We start from the raw sequence: 22,028 nt of genomic DNA, 5'->3' as shown, positions 1-22,028 counted from the left end.
CTTACCTCAGGGCCCTCGCAGCCAGGCCTCTGACGCCCGGACACTAACAGCCCCATCCACTTCTAGTTGCTGGTGGCCGCTTGTGGCAGGATGCCAAATGGCATGTGGCACCGGTGTGAGCGGCAGCACCGGTGCCACGCACCACAGGGTGTCGTGCCGTGAGCGGTGACATCGCCGCAATTCATCTTGTGGCATCCTGCCATGAGTGGCAGCACCATTGTGGTGTCCTGCCATAAGTGACAGCACTAGCGTTACACACCACGTGGACCCCTGCCTCCTGTAAGCAGGTAAGACATCCCCCCAAAATAAGACCTAGTAGCCTCACTTGGAGGCAAAAAAATAAAATAAGACTGGGTCTTATTTCTGGGGAAACACGGTAGCAACCAGTCAGAGTAGACTGTGGCCCAAATATTAAGAGAGCCATCAAGGTTGGAGTGGTTGAAGGATTGGACCTGGAATGAGGAGACTTGGGTTCAATGTCTGTAGCTACAGTAGTCCTCAAGTGACTGTGGGCCCATTTAACTCCTACACGGAGATGTTGTAGGAAAGCTTTGGAAGATGTCAATCTCATTCAGTATTGGCATGTGGGAGCAGGGCAGCAGATGACCTTGAGAAGATAGGCTGATGTGGGTATGAAGATGTTGAGCCCGAGGACACCTCGATTTTCCTTCTTCATCCTTATGGAAGTTCTCAAGGTGACTTTAGGCCTGTCACTCTCTTGTCAGGCCAGCCTAGTTCCCAGGTTTGTTACTTAGAGGAGGGAGTTTTGTGCACACCTTTTTGCTCCTCAAGGAAGGATGGACTGCAAATCAATAAACCAATCAACCTGTTTCCATGAGCTAGATGACATTTTCTCCAGGTGATAGCATTGGAATTTCATTTCTTACACCATTTATGCATGGTGCCATTTTATCAGAGGTCAATCAATCCAAGGTGAGAAAGTGAATGATGACCATCGAGTGGTGTCTGAGAATCTGGCCCTTGACCTGGTTTGTCCAGACTTGGGTGCTCTGGCTACTTCTCTAGAGCTTCATCTGGGATGTCTCCTCCTGAGAACATTCCAGATTGAACCAGAGACTTTGGACAAGTTTTGAAGCAGCGTTTTGCTGGTGCAACAAATATTGCTTCTCAGCTTGCCAACAAAACTTGTGGGGAGGGGCGAGGTTTGGAATGCAGACTTCAAAGATTAAGAAGCCAGACTGTGAGACTCAAGGACGTTACACCAGATGTCTGGCCAGATCTAGAGATGCTTCTCATAACAATATTTTTCTACTTGATTGAGCATCCTAATGAGGAGGGAGGAGGAAGAATTCATTGCTTTTACTATATGGGCTTGGGAGCGGTCTTGCCAGACCTGGTTTTGCTTTCATTAGTACCGAAGTGATGTACATTAAGAGATTGGAATGTCCTTGAAGGTGTTTGCTTGGTTGGGTTCTTCATTTGGAACGTCCTTTACAACTTCATGCATAGAAGTCCTTTTCTTCTCCCCCTTTCCAAAAGTTATAAATTCACCCATTGATGGAATTCTGTGGTGCTGAGAGGGATAATCCCAGTTCTTTCACCTGAGAAGATCTTCTCAAAAGGGGGAGCTCCTGGGGGTGAAGTCTGTGAGTGTGAGGAGATGTGAGATGGGTTGGATGTCTTGCGCACTAAAGCTACTTTCTGCACAGTTCTTGGACCAGAACCCTCAACGCTGTTCTCCTACCTTCCTTTTCATCATCCTGCAGGTTCAACGCCGTTTCCATACAACCCCTTGACGGTGAGACTTTCCACAGGAGTCGTGACCGGCCCACCACCACCCACTGCCACCGTTCTACAGGGCAACTCCGGAACCCAGAACCACAGTTGGGAAGAAGAGCCCAAACCGCTGCTGGTTTCACAGTATGAGACCCTCTCGGACAGTGAATGAGAAGAGAGAAGGCCGTGAGGCCGTGACAGGAAGAACAATGGACAGATGGATGTGGTGGCTATGGAACGGGTCCGGGCTGGGGGATTCTGGGAACTTGTCAGGGGTTTTTTTTGTTTAATATTTTATGACATCTGGAAAGAAGGTATAGAAAATCAGAACAGAAGAAAGCTAATAGGTTTAAAGCCTTAAAAAACAACCAGGGATTGGAACACCCCCCCTACCCCTACCCCATTCCACTTCGGATGAGAGCTGATGGCCAAGAGGGAGGGGCTTTGAGAAGGCAAACTACCAACACTTAGGAGGGGGGGTCATCTTCTGCATCAACTTTGTCCTTCAGCCCAGCGGAGAAAAGAGGGTGAAGGAAGAGTGTTGGCTTGGTCAACTCTTGTTGAGGTTTAGCATCTGGCATTGGCCCAAGTACCTTCTTGAGCTGGGCTCCTGACCTAATACTTGAAACACAGATCATTCAACCCCTTTTCCTGTATCTCCTCAGCTTAATGAGGGACCACCATAGTGAAGCTCCGTGTGGTGGGTCATCTAGAGAAGATGACCCAGGGCGACCCAATAAATAACAGGTCTCATTTCTGGTCACTCAGAGCAGGAGAATAGGGCTGTTCCCCATGTTCTGTGTCCCTCCAGACATTGAAGTGTGTGGCTGAACTTGGAACATGTTAGAAGCAGGTAGCCGGAACTTGGGGTGGAGAGATGGATGTCAAGGAGAAAAACCAAAAGAGAGAAGTTTGGGACAATGGGGAGAAGAAGTTGGGATATCCATCAGAGATAATTCCTCTGGACGTTAAGGGATTGCCTACGGATGGAGAACACAGCAGGCAGCTGTTAAAATGCACCAAACTCAAAACGCTGCTGTTGGTTTCATCTACAGCAGTGTTCCTCCACCTTGGCCCCTTTAAGAAGGGTGGACTTCAACTCCCAGCATTCCCCAGCCAGGGGGATTCTGGGAGTTGAAGTCCGCCCAACTTCAACCGGCTGAGGTTGAGAAACACTGATCTACAGGGTATATTTTTGTTACATTTGGGGAAAATGGTGCCAGATATTTCAGAGGGTTATTTTTAATTCTCAAGTTTAGTGGCGGGGGGGGGGTGCGAGGAAGGATTCTAAAACAGTGTTATATGCTGCTTTTTTTTTTTGGTCGCTATTCTTGTACAAAAGAGGGTTTCTGTGTGGCGTGCGAGATTTTTTGATCTGTTTGTCCATTGTATGGAAAAGTCCAGGGGTAACCAGGATCCAGGAAAATGGTTCTGTAATTCAGTAGAATGTATTAACGTAGCTTTTTTTTTATTAAAAAGACACACAGATACACATCCACACATATCACTTCCAGAGGCTTTTATCACCTGTAAAGACAAAGCAAGGGAGACCACCATATTTTTCAAAAATTTGTCTCTATAGAGAAGAGTGATGGAAACTTGCAGGGAAGTTGAAATAAGTAGTTTACACACACACACACACACACACACACACCCCAGGTAGTGTGTTTATTCATTTGGGGCAAGGGTGCTGGGAGAGGGTCCCTTTCCCCCCTTTTAACTCACACAAACCACCATGACTATAATTCAAAGTGAATATTCTCATTTGGTGTGGTTCATAAGGTTGAGAAATTCTGCCCTAGGGTTGACATGTTTCTCTTACTGTATGCTTGAGAACAGGGATCCCAGATAGTTGAGTCTTTTCTGGAGCAGACAACGTTGGCATAGCTGAAAAAGGACAACATCACACTGTTCGTGTCGCCCCGTTGTTTCAATTTGTTTCTTCAGTGAAGTTGGCTTTCCCAACCGTTTTTTCTTCTACTCATCCTCTTCATTTTCCTCTTCATTGATGCAGCTGCTTGTTACAGTATATTAAACTCTGGCATGCATTATTAAATTTTTGCAAAACTGGTATATGTAAAGGCTCAGAAAAGTTTCAGGCATTAGGGGGAAAAAAATAGAGGAATCTCTCTGCTTTCCTTCTGTTAAGACTTCTGAATTTCTGAGGTTGAAGGATTTGGCCTACTGGGGCTAAATAATGTTCCCACTTCCCACCCCCAGTTAAGTCTTGACAATGAGGGACCCGCAATCAGCACAGAACAGACATGGAAGGATAGTCTGGTGGGAGACAAATTATGTAGGGAATAAATTCTAGATTTGAAGCACAGTGCAGCCTCTCTTAAAAAGGGATGTAAAAACCCACTTGTGACAAAGCCCGATTTTGCTAAGTACTCTGGGAGCAAATCCTGCCAGATCTCACAAGGAACAAAGAAAATCAAGCTTACAACACTAGAATTTAGAAGCTGCTCTAGATAGTTGCCAGGGCCATGGTGCTCTGCTATGTCTTAAAAAACCTGTCGTCTTTGAAGAACCTAGATGTTCTTTCAAGACAGGAAACATTAAGCCTTGCCCGCACAGACCCAGTTTTCTACATAGTAAAGGTCATGCATCTGCCTTAAATCCAGTCAGCTACTGTCAACAAATTACCTTACAGAGGAAGTGATGGTCTTCATTGTACCTGGTGGGTACCCATGTTGCTTATTCTTGGCCTTGATAGCTGGCTCATCGACACAAAGCTTACAAGGACAGCCAACGGGCAAGGAAGCAAAACTAATTGTAGAAGAGAAGGAACACCCACCCAGCCTGTCACAACTTTGTGCATCTGTCCGTTGCCTCATTTTGAAAACCTCCAATTAGCTGTCTTGCTTTTGTGGGTTGTAGCTGGGAAGGGGGCCAAACTATTGTAGATCAAAGTGTAACTCGCCACATGTGCCTAGAAGATGTTGAGGAGAGGGATGACAGCAGAGGCTCCACAATTAGTTTGTTTTTTTTTGCCTTTGGAATCTGTGTTTTGTATCTGAAAAACTTGTTAGGTGCCATGTGATCTTCAAACCAAATCTTCTTGTCCCCACTTCCTGTCTCTGCTGTGGGAAAGGAAAGGTCAAAATACCTTGATGACCATTGCAGATTAGCTTGGTTTTAACCCAGAATGAAGAACCCTACAGTTCCTATCTTTCATTCTCCTCCTGTCGGTCAAGCTCCTTGAGGAGCCCCATGATAGACCAGCAAACCTTGACTTTTGTTTCATTAAAACATCTCCTGATCTTTCAAGTTGACTTGAGTCACCACGAAGTCAGTTCCAAGAAGTTAACCATTCTCATTTTCTTCTCGAGCACTGCCATCAAAGTGGCTTGCCATTATTTTTTGACCAACACAAGGCTCTCCCCTGGAGGACCACAGCCAGAGAGGGAAGGGCCTTGCAGTGGATTCACAAATTCAGGAAACCCATGTGCAACATAGTTTTTTTTGAATCCAACATAACAACACCAATTGTTCAGGCAAATTGATGTCCTCCAACTCACCAAGAGTGGAGCACTCATAATTCTTTGCTTTTAGCCATGCATGGTCCAACTGTGGTTGAAGATGTAGATTTTTTTCAAAGATGCTGCATGGCACTGCATGAATTGCTACACACCTACCTGAGGTTCATAGAAGACAAACATGGTGCAGATAGATAGAAAAATGCCCCTAAGCCCTTCGCTTCAATCTGTCTCTTCCCAAAACTTTAGACCAGGGGTATTCAAACCTGGCCCTTTTATGACTTGTGGATTTCAAATCCCAGAATTCCTCAGCCAGGCACGTGTAGACCTTTTGTAAATTTCCTATTCATAGCATCACCTTCTTAGTTCAGCTTAAGATGGCTTTGTTGCCAACAAGGTAGCTTGGTGACTGTTCAGCCAGGCTGAAATCACACCGTTTCACTCTAGTCCAGGGGTCTCTATCCTTTATGACTTGTGGACTTCAACTCCCAGAATCCCTCAGCCAGCATGGGAGTTGAAGTCCACAAGTCCTAAAGTTGCCACGGTTGGAGACACGTCTGCCTTGGACCACACACACACACACAAGCCCCATTAGAACACAACCCAGAGACATCCCTGGCCACAGTTTGCAAACAGTACGTTTCCTTTTTTGAAAGGTGATTTCTGCATTGTATTTGTTTTTGGGTATTTGTGTGGGTACAAACACAGGCACAGATTCTCTGGTTACAGTGTGTGTGTGTGTGTGTGTGTGTGTGTGTGTGTGTGTGTGTAATAGAAATGCATTGACCCACCTTTCTGAGTGCCCGAATCAGTGACCTGACATGCTAGTTGAGTCATGGCAGCTGAACTTATTTTCTTTGGGGTTTGAAACATTTTGCTGCTTCTCCAAGCTTTCTTTCTTTCTTTCTTTCTTTCTTTCTTTCTTTCTTTCTTTCTTTCTTTCTTTCTTTCTTTCTTTCTTTCTTTCTTTCTTTCTTTCTTTCTTTCTTTCTTTCTTTCTTTCTTTCCTTCCTTCCTTCCTTCCTTCCTTCCTTCCTTCCTTCCTTCCTTCCTTCCTTCCTTCCTTCCTTTCTTTCTTTCTTTCTTTCTTTCTTTCTTTCTTTCTTTCTTTCTTTCTTTCTTTCTTCTCCTCTTCCTCTCCTTGTCTTCTCTTCTTCCCCCTCCTCTTCCCCCTCCCCTCTTGTCTTCTTCCCTCCTCATCCTCGTCCTCCTTTTTCTTCTCTTCTTTCCTCCTCCTCCTCCCTCTCCCCCTTTCCCTCCCCCTCCCTTCTCCCTCTCTACTTGGATTAGCGGCAAAATGTTTCAAACCAAAGAGAAAAGAAAGCTCAGTTGCCCTGAAAAACCTTCTAGGCAACTTTATCCATCTCTGGATGACTGAGAATCTTCCATCAAGAGACCCACGGGCATGTTTGCGTGCCAAATCGATCTTGGCCATCGATCCCGCCCCCTCACAACTCCACACCACTCAGCCCAATCACAGTCTCTGTTGGCTGTTAGCGTCACATCAGGCGAACACCAAGCACTGTGTTTGCTTCCAAGGAAAGCCATGATCCCTGCACATTGGATCATTGATGTCTGTTTTAACAACATATTATAGGTCTTAACTGTGTTTTGCGCTCACTTTTTTTTTTAAAATTGTGCTATCCGGACAGAGGAAAAAAAAAAAAGGAAGCTATGTTAACCTATTAAAGTTTGAAGTGTTCTACGCTTTGCTGTTTGTACAAAGACACACACACACACACACACACACACACACACAAAACCACAAAAGACGAAGAGCAATGTTATTGTTTGAACTGTACAAGGGAGCGTGGGGTGGGTGGGGGAGAGAGAGAGAGAGAGAGAAAATCTTATCTTTTGTACAACCAAACTGTGCATAGTGAGTTGTATGATAGAACACAACTTGTACATAGAAAACTGCAAATTGTAAATATTTAATGCAGCTTGCTCTAAAAGGTTCTCTCTTTTTTTTTCCTTTATGGAAAGTGAAGTTTTGTTCATTGTTTTTGTTCTCATTTTGTTGGGGTTTTTTTTTTGCTCAAAACTGGCCACGAAGCAAGTGGATTGGCAGTGACAAAGCACTGCGTTCCTGTTTCAATAACAAATAAAAACAATACAGAAGGAAAAAATTTTTTTCCAGTTAAATGCAGTTCTCCAGATTGTTTGTGATGCTCATGTTTGTTCTGCAGGGCATCAAAATAATAATAAAAAAGAAAGATCAACCATTTCCTGAGAGGACCTGCTGAACAGAAGTGCTTAAAAGAACCAATAAAACGATGATGCTCTTCTTTGCATATGCAGGTGGTCAGAAAAATCAAGATGGCGGCTATAACCACGCTGTCAAAGCCCCAATCTTCTTCAGGGGTGCCGAATTTCAATTTCTTCATTTTATTGATTACTTTGCAGTATCTTTTAATCATTGACCATCTCTTCACCCTTCGTGTTTAAAGATAATTTTGCTGCTAGTCGTTTCCGACTCTAGGGGCCGGTGCTCATCTCCGTTTCAAACCCGAAGAGCCAGCGCTTGTCCGAGGACGTCTCCGTGGTCATGTGGCCGGCATGACTAGACGCCAAAGGCGCACGGGACGCTATTACCTTCCCACCGTAGTGGTCCCTATTTTTCTACTTGCATTTTTACGTGCTTGGCAGAAGCTGGGACGAGTAACAGGCGCTCACTCTTACGCGGCACTCGGGATTCGACCCGCCAAACTGCCAACCTTCTGATTGACAAGCTCAGTGTCCTAACCCACTGAGCCACTGCGTCCCTAATTTTTTTTTGCTAGTGCTGTGCCCCAAATCTTGGCTAAAACCGGGCCGAATCCTGCTCCTAAATCTTGTCAAAGTGAGCCAAAAAAGAAATTACTGTTCTGCTTTAAGTTTCAGAGTTTTCAATTTATTTATGCATCTTCCAGGCCTGGAGTCAAATTGCTGACGTCTTAAGACAGGTCAGGGGTTAAAAATGTCCAGCCCAGAGGAAGTGATCCTAGGATTAAGAGATGAATTGAGAAAAGTACTTTATAGAGGCACAGATGAAGTTTTTCTCTGTTAGATGCTCAGAATGGTACCTGCTAACACATTTAAGTTAAACATTTTTCCCCCAATAGGTTTCAGGAAAAAATCTTGACGTTCTAAAGATTGTAAGTTTCTTTCCCTCACCAGGTGCTGGATGGGCTGAGCTTGCTTAATGCAACTGCCTTGGCTCAGTTAATGCACAATGCAGTCTCTTGATCAAAATTGTGTTCCATAAATGCCCCCCAAAGTTGCTTAAGAATAGAGCAAATTGCTAGAAAAGTGAATTATGTGTTTCGTGGGAAACATTGGTGCTATTCCAAATATGACCAGCAGGGGGCAAGCATTCCACAAGACCAGATTTTACAGCTTTTTCTTTCAAAAAGAACTTTTTCCCCCGTTTGCTGAATACTGTTCATTTTATTATTGGGGATTGAGAACCACATACTCCAATTATCCCCCAATAGATTTACTGAATGCTCCAACAAAGCAACTTCTAAAATCTTAGCTAGAAAAGGCCGCAAATGGGAGCTGAACCAAAGTATCTTTAGGAAAACAGCAGATTTTTTTCTCGCCAGCCTCCGTGTGGCTTTTGGGACGAAGATGAGGGTCCCAAAGGCCCCTGTTCTGTTTCTCCAGGTGCACCAGTCCCTTTCCTAAAAAGGCAGACTAAACACATTTGCAGTCAGCAGCGACGGAGATCAAATTACAATCTTTTTTTTCTTTTTTTTTATTGAAAAGTTTTACAACACATTTTATTTTTAACAAAACAAAACCCCTCCCAACCCCCTCCCCTCTCCCCAACCCTCCCCAACACCTCCCTCCCCTCCCTCTCCCCCCTCCCCGACTTCCCAGAGCTCAATACAGGGTATAAAAATACAAACAATCATAATCTACCTTATGCAAACAACAATAAACTATTAAATCTATCGCACTTTAACTCTTATAAAATAACTACAAGCAATATAAATATCACTTCAATACTTATTCAAATGCTAAATGAAACTTTTTAGTCCCATATTTATTCTGGATGCAATCAATCCATTTTTTCCACTCCACAATATATCTCTGTTGCGAATGGTCTTTCAAGTACGCCGAGATCTTTGCCATTTCCACCAGGTTGGAAACTTTTAAAGTCCATTCTTCTATAGTCGGCAGTTCTTCCTTCCAGTATTGCCCAACTAAAAGTCTTGCTGCCGTAATTAAATTCAACATCAACTTAGTGTCCACTCAATCTTTTCTTTTTCAATGACAGAATGAAGGGAGGGGGGAGCGTTTGTCAGTTGTGAAACCCACCCCTCTTTCTAAGGGCATAGAAGATGTCAAGAGCCCATTAAAGAGCCAGTACAGTGACCTAATAAATTTATTGTTAACCGTAGTTCATAATGTGGAAGCCGTGAAGTACAATATAGTCAAATTATAAAGTAATACACTCAAGTAATAAATAAGAAATAGGGTAATCCTTGACTTACAACAGCTCATTTAGTAAAGTTACGATGGCACTGAAAAAAAAGTGACGTATGACCATTTTTCACATGATCAAAATTCAGATGCCTGGCAACTGACTCATATTTATGACGTGTCCAGAGATCACGTGATCCCCTTTTGCAACCTTTTGACAAGCAAAGTCAAATGGGGAAGCCAGAGGCCCTTAACAACTGTGTTACTAATTTAACAGCTGCAGTGATTCTCCTAAACAAGTTGCGGCAAGAAAGGTTGTGAAATGGGGCAAAATTCATTTAACAAATGATTCACTTAGCAACACCAATGTTTGGCTCAATTGTGGTCATACGTCAAGGACTACCTGAAGAAGGACAAGAAGCAACGGATGGAAACTAACTAAGGAGAAACTTCCTGACAGAACAATTAATCAGTGGAACAACCTGCCTCCAGAAGCGGTGAATGCTCCAACACTGGAAGTTTTGAAGAAGAGACTGGACAGCCATTTGCCTGAAATGGTATAGGGTTTCCTGCCTGAGCAGTGGGTTGGACTAGATGACCTCCAAGGTCCCTTCCAACTTCTTCTTATTAATTAGCCATGAAAAGGTTTCAGGGAAAAAAAGCTGAAACAACACGTTAAAAAAAATATACTAAGTTTACATTGCAAACAAAATCGATTGCTGACAGGAACGCAACTGCAAGAAAATAATTCTGTTTTTCAACCTCCCAAATTCTTTCTCCCTAAAGCCCAAAATTCTGTCCTGAATCTTTTCACCTTCAATTTTATCATTTATAATTGCATAACCAGGTTTGGTATGCAGGCATCTCCCACATGTTCCCTTCCAGATATGTCGAGAAGCATCTGTGGGCTTCTTCCCATAAGCCCAACACACCAAGCTGGTGATCTAGTTGGGCCCCTCCGACTCAATCCCTGGAAAAAAAATCTCTTTCCCCCCCCTCCTCCACCCCACCCCTCCCCAATTTTCAAGGCACACAAGATGTGATTTCCCCCCCCCCCAGGAAAAAAAAACAATTTCAAACAGGCTTTCAGAGAAGACAAACAGCGACTGTGAGAATCCCAAACTCCCAGGACGCCAGAGGAAACGTGGAGGTTTTTAGCTAACTTTTTATAAATGGAGCTTTTTAAATTGGACACCTCCAGGGCAAAGCCTGGCCAACACAGGAAAAGTGGACTGAGTAAGCAAGTGAGCCCCACCTTCTTTAAAGCCACCTCAAATCAGCTTGGAGTTTACTCTGGAATCACACCCAGGTGCAAAATAGCTCTTTTCAATGCTTGGGTTGTTCTCCCATTCCCACAACACCCGCAATCAAATTCCCCCTTTGCAAGCATCCTGCATCGGTGGACCTGTTTGGCAACAGCTGATCCAGCCCCAGAGTTGTTGACAAGAAATAATACAAATATTTTGGACTTTAGGAAACTTTCAAAATGGGATCATAGTGTCCTTTGGCCGAGGACAAAAATAATAATAATCACAAAACAGGTTGCTAGTTTTTGCCACCTCCCCAGGGCAAAGGGTTAAGAGAATGGAGGGGATGTGACAGGCCTCAAGTGTCAAAAGAAACCCATTTCAGATCTGGTTTGCACTTGGGTGGAAGACCATCAGGAGATCTCAGAAATCAGGAAGCTATCTTTGAGAAAGTCATTGAGTGCCAGGTTCGTATTTGCTGCTTAACCCTCACATGAGTGTTCACAAAACTAGAAGCTCAAGATGACTTTTAGTGATGCAATGCTGGCTAAAATGCAAGAAAAGAATGAATGAAATGTCTCCAAAACTTAACCCTGATTGTTTGGCAGAAGCACAATGCTAGCTGTGCCAGGTTGAACATCGTGATCAGTGGTCAAGAAAATGCACCCAGCGTTGCTGACAAGCCAGCTTAAAAGAGGATCAACTAGGTTGCGTTGGTCTAATGAGAAGCAGCCAGCCGTGGAGTGTTGTCTCAGGTGAAGGCAGGTAAAGTTCAACAGCTGAGAAAACAAAACACACCTGTGTAAAACAGCAGGACGAAAGGTCCAGGGGTTTACCTGTGGGCCCCCAAAATTGCATGACGAGGATGTCATTGGCCACCCCAAGGGACAAAAACATGCTTTTTATTTTTTCTTTCCTTGAACTAGAAAGTGGCAAGACAACCTGATTCCACCTTTTCCAGCTAATTTGGGCCTCTGGCCTCTGAAATAACTTTAATTTCATTTTTTTTTAAAAAAGCAAGCTTCGGTTTTTACTGGCAACGATCATAAATAACAGGAAACACTTGATCAGATGAGGTGGGGCCCTTCGCAGGGAACAAATAGACGGTTCATATGGGTTTTTCTCACCCAGGGGAACCCTAATATCTCATTTTCACCCCCAAATGTGGCTGTTTACTCTCTCAGCTGCCTTTCAGTCTTAGGAAAAGGTAGAGTGGATGGAGGTGATGGATGTTCTGCTGGACCTCATCACTGAGGCCACCTGAGATGGTTGTTGCTCTCTGCTGGGGTGGTCCAACCATGTTATGTTTACCAACCCTGCCCACTTCCCCTAACTGAGGTCCAGAATTAAATCCAGAGTTAAAGCACAGGCTGTTTTTGAACGCAGGACACCGCTAGGCATGGTTCCATCAGGATAGGTGCTCCAATTTTTCCTCCCATACCTCTAAGGACCCTCCATCTTCTCCAGGAATGGATGCCAGGCCCAGACTTGCACATAGTATCCACCTGAAGCAGATTTTCAAGAAGAAACAAGGGTATTGTAAGGACCCACCTTGACTAACCACCCAAGAAAGCAGAACTCTTGAAGCAGGCATCGTCTCAAAAAGAAACTTTTATTAGGGGTCAGTGACAGTAGGGAAGTCAAGACGAGATCTGGGGAAAATCCAGCTCAAACGGTATAGTTAAGCCAGCAATATTCTTCCTCCCACCAAAGTCATAATGTCCATTTGAAATCCAGCCAATCCACACGTGGCATAATGAGTGGATAACTGGCACTGTTGGCACCCGATCTCCAGGTCTTCTCTAGTTTTCATTTCTCTGTAACCATCTCCCTGATAAGGGAGACACATTCCTTTCTCAAGTGGATAGAGGTGGAAGAAGAAAAGCAGAAAGCGAAAGTTATCCCAAGCGAAAGCCAATATCCCCCCTGCCCCCAGCAGAATGGCAGGTCCCTTTGATGGACCTCTTTGGGGAGAAAAATAAAATAAAATACATCATTGCAGTGAAGGGACAGATCGTTGGTCTCAGGAGCTGCTAAACGTTTCAGCTACCTCAGAAGGACTCAGCCAACTCAACAGGTTTTTTTAAACACATTTGCAAAGTGGTAAAGTCATCTGTCTCACCTGTAAGTGGAATAGAATAGAATAGAATAGAATAGAATAGAATAGAATAGAATAGAATAGAATAGAATAGAATAGAATAGAATAGAATAGAATAGAATAGAATAGAATAGAATAGAATAGAATAGAGCTGGAAGGGATCTTGGAGGTCTTCTAGTCCAGCCCCCTGCTCAAGCAGGAGAACCTATACCATTTCAACAAGTGACTGTCCAGTCTCTTCTTAAAAATCCCCAGTGATGGAGCGCCCACGATTTCTGGAGGCAAAGCTGTTCCACTGGTTAATTGTCCTCACTGTCAGGAAGTTTCTCCTTAATTCCAGGTTGCTTCTCTCCTTGATCAGTTTCCAACCATTGTTTCTTGTCCTGTCCTCTGGTGCTTTGGAGAATAATTTGACCCCCTTCCTCTTCTTTGTGGCAGCCCCTCAGATACTGGAACACTGCTATCCTGTCTCCCCTATTTCTTCTTTACTTTAGACTAGCCAGACCCAAGTCCCACAGCTGTTCTGTAAAACCAGTTCTGTGGTGAGACCGTGTTCAATTTTGGAATTTGAGTGAAAAACATGTTGAAGAGGAGCTGGATTTGGTCTACCACGTCCTTGGCTCATGAGCAGAGCAGGTAGCATTGCTTAAATTCCTCCCCACTTGACGTATTTCCTCCTCTCTTGCAAACCAAGACAAAACCTTTCAGAACAAGACTTTTGGGCATTTGCCATGACATTGGAGGCGATCCTTAACAGCCATCAGAGAGAATCCTGATTTTGGCAGGGCATGAAAAGAGCTTGGGTGGTGGGCGAGAAATGTCCATCTATTGTTCTAGGAGTAGCTTCAAAAGCTTTCGTGGGCTTGGGGGTCCCAGCTGGAGGGTGGGAATCTGCTTCTGTGCCCCCCCCCAAAAGAGCAGAGGTAGTAAGAAAATAGCTCTTTCCTCCATCTCTTTCAGGTTCAAGGAGTGTTAAGTCAATATATCTTCCCACTTATAAGGCAGAGTTATTGTGATGGAAGAAATATCCGTCGGGAATCGGGCCAACCGATAAATCACTCGCCACGGAGAGGTCTGGATTTCACACAACCCAGAATTGATGTTAATTTTAATCAGAGGCAGAGAGAGAGAAAAAAATCAGAGTGGGGCTGTGTGCTGCAGATTGACAGAGGTGTGCTCCGAAGTGACTGGTTTGCATTAAGTGAGACATTTTTCCCCCCCCCAATGCTGGAGATTTCAAATTCCACAAATCATTTCCCGTAGTTTCTGGAACATAGAGAGCATAAATAGGATGACTTTATTGGTATTCTTTTTAAACAACTGTTCAATCAATCTAACCTAGTGTTTTGTAAGCTCAGCAACTTTAAGAAGCATGGATTCCCAGAATTCCCCAGCTGTTTGAGTGGACTTCAACTCCCAGAATTCCCTAGCAGCTTGAGTGGACTTCAACTCCCAGAATTCCTCAGCCAGTCATATTGGCTAGGGAATTCTGGGAGTTGAAGTCCACACTTCTTAAAGTTGCTGAGGTTGAGAAACCCTGATTGACAAAATAAGATTATGTGATCCATTCCTAGGTGTCTTTTTCATTGTTGGTTGGTTCAGATTTATTTTGAAATAAACACAGCAGACTTGGGAGGTATAAAAAATGTCTTTTTTTTTGCTTTTCAGTAAGTGTGTTATCCTAACTTTTGTATTTGATCACTAGGTGTTGCTGTTACACTGTTTTCAGGCTCACACAATTGTCAACAGACAGTAAGAGCCAAAGGCAAAAACCAGATGTTGCATAAAAAATTGTTTTTAAAGTTTTGTGGCTGAAAGATGATAGATAGATAGATAGATAGATAGATAGATAGATAGATAGATAGATAGATAGATAGATAGATAGATAGATAGATAGATAGATAGATAGATAGATAGATAGATAGATAGATAGATAGATAGATAGATAGATAGATGGATGGATGGATGGACGGACAGATAGATAGATGTATTACGACAGATAAATGATAGGTAGATGGAAGATAGATAGATAGATAGATAGATAGATAGATAGATAGATAGATAGATAGATAGATAGATGATAGATAGATAGATAACAGAGAAAGATGATGGATGGATGGTAGATTAGATATATATATATAGAGTGAGTATCAAAATGTTTGCTTTTAATACATGTAAAAAGGCACTATGATTGGAGTCTGAGAATTATGTATATCTGTTTCTCAACCTTGGTTTCTCAACCTACGATATGGCTGGCTAAGGAATTCTGGGAGTTGAAGTCCACACATCTTAAAAATTGTGACCCTTGAAAACAACTGTAAAGATAAATGAATTTAGATTTTTGATCATGGTTTTTGGGAGGGTTTTCCCCTCATTGTTACCACTGTGATTTTACGACTGTTGTGAGCCTCCCAGAATTATGTTCTACAAGGCGGACAGACATAGAAACCTTGAAAATAAACAAGTTTTGTGCTGGAAATGGAAGAAGCAGCTTTCCTTCCAGCAGAGAGAATGAATGAAGTCTATGTTCAAGAAAGCTATGGGCTCAGGACGGGCTGAAGAAGAGGCCTTCATTTTTCAGGGCTGATTTTTTTTAAAAACAACAACAAACCAACCAAAAACCCAAATGTTTCCACGGGTCAGTTCAAAGTTCACAGCTGGAAACATCAGGACAATATTCTCATTCAGAACCTGTGGTCAATATACCACCATTTTGGTATGCAAGAAGAAGGTGGGGATTCAAATCAAGCCCCGTAGTGCCATCCAGAACATTTCCACCGGCTGTTTATGGTCTTCAGAGTTAACTTTTACAGTGATTTTACTTTTTACCTTTATCTCTTCTTCAAAGTTGGGAGGGAAGAGTAGAAACATCACAGCAGAGGCAAAAAGGCGGGTTACAAATTGAATAACTCATTCCCCCCCCCTCCGTTTGTCCTTGAGTTTATGGCTGCTTTTGACGTTGGGTATCTCCTTCCCACTTTTGTTCTCATCATGGTTAGGACTACTTTGATTTTCTTCTTCTTCTTCTTTTCTTTTCTTCTTCTTCTTCTTCTTCTTCTTCTTCTTCTTCTTTCTTCTCCTCCTCTCCTCCTCCTCCTCCTCCTCCTCTTCTTCTTCTTCTTCTTCTCTCTCTTCTTTCTTCTCTTTCCTTCTTCTTCTTCTTCTTCTTCCTTCTTCTTCTTCTTCTTCTTCTTCTTCTTCTTCTTCTTCTTCTTTCTCTTCCTCCTCCCTTCCTTCTTCTTCTTCTTCTTTCTTCTTCTTCTTCTTCTTCTCCTTCTCCTCCTCCTCCTCTTCTTCTTTCTTCTTCTTCTTCTTCTTCTCCTCCTCCTCCTCTTCTCCCCCTCCTCCTCCTCTTCTTCTTCTTCTTCTTCTTCTTCTTCTTCTTCTTCTTCTTCTTTCTTCTTCTTCTTCTTCTCCTCCTCCTCCTCCTCCTCCTCCTCCTCCTCCTCCTTCCTCTTCTTCTTCTTCTTCTTCTTCTTCTTCTTCTTTCTTCTTTCTTCTTCTTCTTCTCCTCCTCTTCCTCCTCCTCCTCTTCCTCCTCCTCTTCTTCTTCTTCTTCTTCTTCTTCTTCTTCTTCTTCTTCTTCTTCTTCTTCTTCTTCTTCTTCCTCTTCCTCCTCCTCCTCCTCTTCTTCTTCTTCTTCTTTCTTCTTCTTCTTCTTCTCCTTCTCCTCCTCCTCCTCTTCTTCTTCTTTCTTCTTCTTCTCCTCCTCCTCCTCTCCTCCTCCTCCTCCTCCTCCTCTTCTTCTTCTTCTTCTTTCTTCTTCTTCTTCTTCTTCTTCTTTCTTCTTCTTCTTCTTCTTCTTCTTCCTCCTCCTCCTCCTCCTCCTCCTCCTCCTCCTCCTCCTCCTTCTTCTTCTTCTTCTTCTCCTCCTCCTCCTCCTCCTCCTCCTCCTTCCCTCTTCCTCCTCCTCTTCTTCTTCTTTCTTCTTCTTCTTCTTCTTCTTCTTCTTCTTCTTCTTCTTCTTCTTCTTCTTCTTCTTCTTCTTCTTCTTCTTCTTCTTCTTCCTCTTCCTCCTCCTCCTCTTCTTCTTCTTCTTCTTCTTTCTTCTTCTTCTTCTTCTTCTCCTTCTCCTCCTCCTCCTCTTCTTCTTTCTTCTTCTTCTTCTTCTTCTCCTCCTCCTCCTCCTCCTCCTCCTCCTCCTCCTCTCTCCTCCTCTTCTTCTTCTTCTTCTTCTTCTTCTTCTTCTTCTTCTTCTTCTTCTTCTTCTTCTTCTTCTTCTTCTTCTTCTCCTCTTCCTCCTCCTCCTCCTCCTCCTCATCCCTTCTTCCTTTACCTCTTCTCCCCTTTTCTTCTCCTCCTCTTCTTCTCCAACTCCTCCTCCTCCTGTTCATTCTTCTCCTCCCCTAATTGCAAACACATCCCCTCTTGCATTGCATATTCACCTCCAAGCTGAGACCACCAAGTCACTCCTCATTTGATCTCTCTCTGATCTAAACCACAGATCACTCCCTTAACTCAACCCAGCCCCCAACGTCGGGCGGCCGAGGCCCTAATTCAAGGGCCGCCTTTTCCCTTTTCAAGGTTAAAACCCAGCAACCTGCAGCAAGAGATGAGGAACAGCCATCGGGATATTTAATACAGCAACATATGGTCTCGTTTATGAAGTTTAAAGAAAAATGTTTCAGATCTTGCCGTGAAGCCCAAGAGGAGGGGGAGTTAGTTCCGAATTGGATTTATATCTGAGTCTGGAGTGACTCCCAAATTTAGCTCGGCTGTTTCTGCTGCTATTTATTGAAATTGCACACTTCCCAAAAGAAATAAATAAATCCCAAAGCGATTTGAAACTTAGTTAGATAGGTCCAATGAATTGATAAAGTGGATAAAATGAGATTTGAAGAAGAAAACATTTTGCTTTATGGAATTTTAATTAGATTCGGCTTTTTTATTGATCTCAAATCTGTCTTTCATTCTCTAACAGTGGATCAAATCTGCAGAAAACACCAACGCTTCGGAATGTTGATTTTGATCAAGAAGGGGAACAGATGACCCCCTCAAAATGGGAGGAAAAATGCCAAACCATTTCTTGGGACACAGGAGATGAACAGGTGGAAAGTATCAAGGCTTTTTGTCATCTCCCAGAGAAGGTGGGTGCTACAGGCAAAAATTAAAAAGTTTTTTTTCTGGGATTGTTTTGTTCTGGATGTTATGTCCAAATTAAAAATCTTTCCAGTTTATCCAGCATAAAGCATGGTGCAATAGTTTTGTATAATTCAGTCAGCTTCACCCCAGCTTGCAATAAGTTATTAATATAATAACAGAATAACAGGATTGGAAGGGACCTTGGAGGTCATCTAGTCCAACCCCCTGCTCAGGCAGGAGACCCTATACCATTTCAGACAAATGGCTGTCCAGTCTCTTCTTAAAAACTTCCAGTGTTGGAGCATTCACCTTCTGGTGGCAGGTTGTTCCACTGATTAATTATTCTGTCAGAAAATTTCTCCTTAGTTCCATCCATTGCTTCTTGTTCTGCCTTCAGGTGCTTGACTCTCCCTTCTTTGTGACAACCCCTAAGATATTGGAACACTGCTATCATGTCACCCCCTCGCCCTTCTCTTCACTAGATTAAGTAAAGGTAAAGATTCCCCCGCACATGCATGCTAGTCGTTTCCGACTCTAGGGGCCGGTGCTCATCTCCGTTTCAAAGCCGAAGAGCCAGCGCTTGTCCAAGGACGTCTCCGTGGTCATGTGGCCGGCATGACTAGACGCCAAAGGCGCACAGAACGCTGTTACCTTCCCACCGGAGTGGTCCCTATTTTTCTACTTGCATTTTTACGTGCTTTCAAACTGCTAGGTTGGCAGAAGCTGGGACGAGTAACAGGCACTCACTCTGTTACGTGGCACTCGGGATTCGACCTGCCAAACTGCTGACCTTCTGATCGACAAGCTCAGCGTCCTAACCCACTGAGCCACCGCATCCACCACTAGATTAGGCATTCCCAATTTCTTAAACTAGACATACCCAATTCAAATATTCAGTCTTGCTCTAAATATTTGCACAAATTTTATCTTGCGGGATCGAGGACCAAAGTAGAACCCCTTTCAGGCACAGAGATGGGTTGGGAATGACTGAATTTTTTCAGCGTGGATTTCCTGAAGACCAATCTATTTTTAACCTGGCTTTAATGCTGCTTAGAGGAGAAGGGAGTGAAGGAAAATAGCAATTCAGGTTTCCTGGAGGATACCCCGGGTTTGTTTTCCTTGTAACCCAAATCCCACGGATTCAGACCCTCAAAATAGGTCAGCAGCTTATTTGTGAAATGGCTAATGGGCAAATTTCCATCCTGCATTTTGAGCTGTCTGCAGTGGCTGTCAAGGTCTTGTTTAACAAACAGCACAAGGGAGAGCTTTGCAAATTCCAGATAATTGGATGCTTTCACTCCCAAGAAGAATAAGATAAATGCATCTGGAAGACGAGAGACTTTTTGAACAATCTTCCAAACCAAAAAAAACACCACTTGGCACTGCCTGGCCAATTTATAAATTTGTCCCTTGCATTTCCAAGCTTCTGTTTTTCTTCCCTCCTACTTCTTCCTCACTTCAGGGGGGGGGGTTAAAGTAAGACCCACATCAAATGTGGTCTGGCTATATAAGACCCACAGACTATTCCCCAAATGAAGCTCCAGGGATCAGTCCAATGAGCTTTTCAGGACTAATTCGAATTCGTCAATTGACTACTTACATCTGGGCACGATTAAAGATGGTGTTGTGTGTTCATGAAATCACAGCTGAGCTACCCAAAATCTTTTCCTCATTTTATTAAGCTTAGATATGTGTTTAAACACCTTTGACAATCCTTAAATTATTTCTGTTAGTCGGACAGGAAGGCATTATGCAACAGAAGGGAGATATACATTATAGAGATATAAAAATAAAAGTGAGCTGCAAAAATACCTTATCCCTGTGTTTATCAAACTGGGTAACTTTGAAGAGGTATGAACTTCCAACTCCCAGAATTCTTTGCTGGCAGGAGAATCCTGGGAGTTGAAGTCCGCACCTCTTCAGAGTTGCCCAATTTGAAAAACGCTGCCTTATTGCAATATATAAAACAGGAAAAAAATACTTTCACTAGCATTCAGGAAGAGCAGAGCTACGAAGACATAATTACAGAGCTAAAATCCCAAGTCCTTTATTCTCTATCATCCCACGTCTGACCACTGAATCAGCTTGCTGCACCATGTTCGTACGCTTACATTTTAACTTCAACTGTCTAACACTACAACGATGCTTGAGGAACCTAAATGTCTATTCAGAGCAACAAATCATTCAGAAATTATACACCTTTATAACAGTCGTGACAAGGCTGAAGGTCCAGTCAGAAAGTTCAAACTGTGATTTGAATCCAGCATGCCAACCAAAGAATTTTGCAAATGTTGGCTCGGAGTTAGAAAAGACATAACATGTTGCTACGATTTGAGATGGCGTCAGAAGACGCAAAGAGTCAATTGTGATTCATCTGTGCGTTCGAAAGAGACAATTGTGGTTCTAACCTAGATTGGAACCTAATCGACAAATTTGGTGTTGCGTCAGACACGACCCGATTGAAAACCAATTAACCAGCTATTAACCTTTCCTCTAGAAGAGCTTAGCTTAAAGCATCTACAAAACGTCTTAAATTTGATGCGTTCAAGTTGTGTCAAAGCTGTGACTTTTATACATGGACACCAGGAAAGACACTGTACCTGCATGACCAATGTGACTATTTTTGGTTACCCCGGTAACTCTGAATGGCATTTTCAACCTTCCTCATGAAGGTCACCCTTGAACTAAATGACAGAATTGTGCCACCTTAGAGATTAAACAGTGCCCCAAAGGAATTTAAACCAAGCCATGAGTCTTTGCATTCAAAATTTGCATTAGGAATAGAACAGAGCTGGAAGGGATCTTGGAGGTCTTCTAGTCCAACCCCCCACTCAAGCAGAACCTTTACCATCTCAGACAAGTGACTGTCCATTCTCTTCTTAAAAACCTCCAGTGATGGAGCGCCCACGATTTCTGAAGGCAAAGCTGTTCCACTGGTTGATTGTCCTCACTGTCAGGAAGTTTCTCCTTAATTCCAGGTTGCTTCTCTCTTTGATCACTTTGCAACCATTGTTTCTCATCCTTCCCTCTGGTGCTCTGGTGAACAATGTGACCCCCTCTTCCTTGTGGCAGCCCCTCAGATACTGGAACACTGCTATCCTGTCTCCCCTATTTCTTCTTGTCTTTAGACTAGCCCAACCCAAGTCCTGCAGCTGTTCTTCATATGTTTTAGTCTCCAGGCCTTGGATCCTCTTAGTTGCTCTTCTCTGAACTTTTCCCAAGGTCTCAACCTTTTTTTTTGTAGTGTTGTGACCAAAATTATGTTAAGGGTATTGGAAAACATGCTGATCCAAATGGGAGGTTTCTTAGGATAGGATTGCAGCTTTTTTTTGGGGGGGGGGGATGGAAATAAAATCATCCTTCAGCTGCTGTGGCTTGCTTTTTAGAAACCAAACTGACATGCCTTGAACACGGCTGTCTTCTCCAAAGGAGCTGAAGTTTGGTTCAACAATCAGACTGAGCAAAGACAAGCCCATTCACTCAAGCAAGAATTCACAGGCATAATCCCTTGCATTTTCCCGACAAGAATTCTTGCCTTCTGCAAGCAGACTGCAACCAATTTAACCTCTGAATTAGATATGCAACGCCTTCCCTCGTGACCCAGCATTAAACCTAGCCTAGTTTCTCCAGCTACAAAAAGCCACTTCAGCTGAATGCAGCCCCAAATGCACTCCTCTGAGGTCCTGAATGGTGAGATTTGGGGGTACGTCCTTGGCCCAAGAGAAAAACCTCAGCTCAAAACCAGCCTTGAGTGATGCGACCGGGTGGAGGAACCAGCTTTGGGGGGAAACCGTCCCTTGTGTGCTGGCTTGCAAAGTGGTTTGCAACTTTTCCTGGTGGATATTTTGCACGGGGTGGGGGTGGGGGCTAATCTAAACCACCTGGCAGAGGGCGTCGGACTTGAGCATGCTCGCTTCTTGTGAGAAACAGAAGAGAAGGAATGCAAGGGCGTCCAGAGAATTTCAACTCCTCGGG

At 43.4% G+C, this 22,028-nt stretch overlaps 1 protein-coding gene across 1 annotated transcript in view; it reads left to right on the top strand.

The window, feature by feature from the left end:
- Nucleotides 1-3,808, top strand: part of NCOR2 (nuclear receptor corepressor 2) — a 185,122-nt gene extending 181,314 nt beyond the window's left edge. The window contains exon 47 of the mRNA XM_081339110.1: nucleotides 1,728-3,808. Within this exon, the coding sequence (XP_081195236.1) occupies nucleotides 1,728-1,909 (182 nt within the window). The 3' untranslated portion in view covers nucleotides 1,910-3,808. The remainder of the gene's footprint in view (nucleotides 1-1,727) is intronic.
- Nucleotides 3,809-22,028: the final 18,220 nt, after the last annotated feature.

This window comes from Vipera berus, assembly GCF_964194415.1.
Source record: "Vipera berus genome assembly, chromosome: 14".
In the NCBI taxonomy this organism is placed as follows: domain Eukaryota; kingdom Metazoa; phylum Chordata; class Lepidosauria; order Squamata; family Viperidae; genus Vipera; species Vipera berus.
This window is presented reverse-complemented; position numbering and strand designations above follow the sequence as displayed.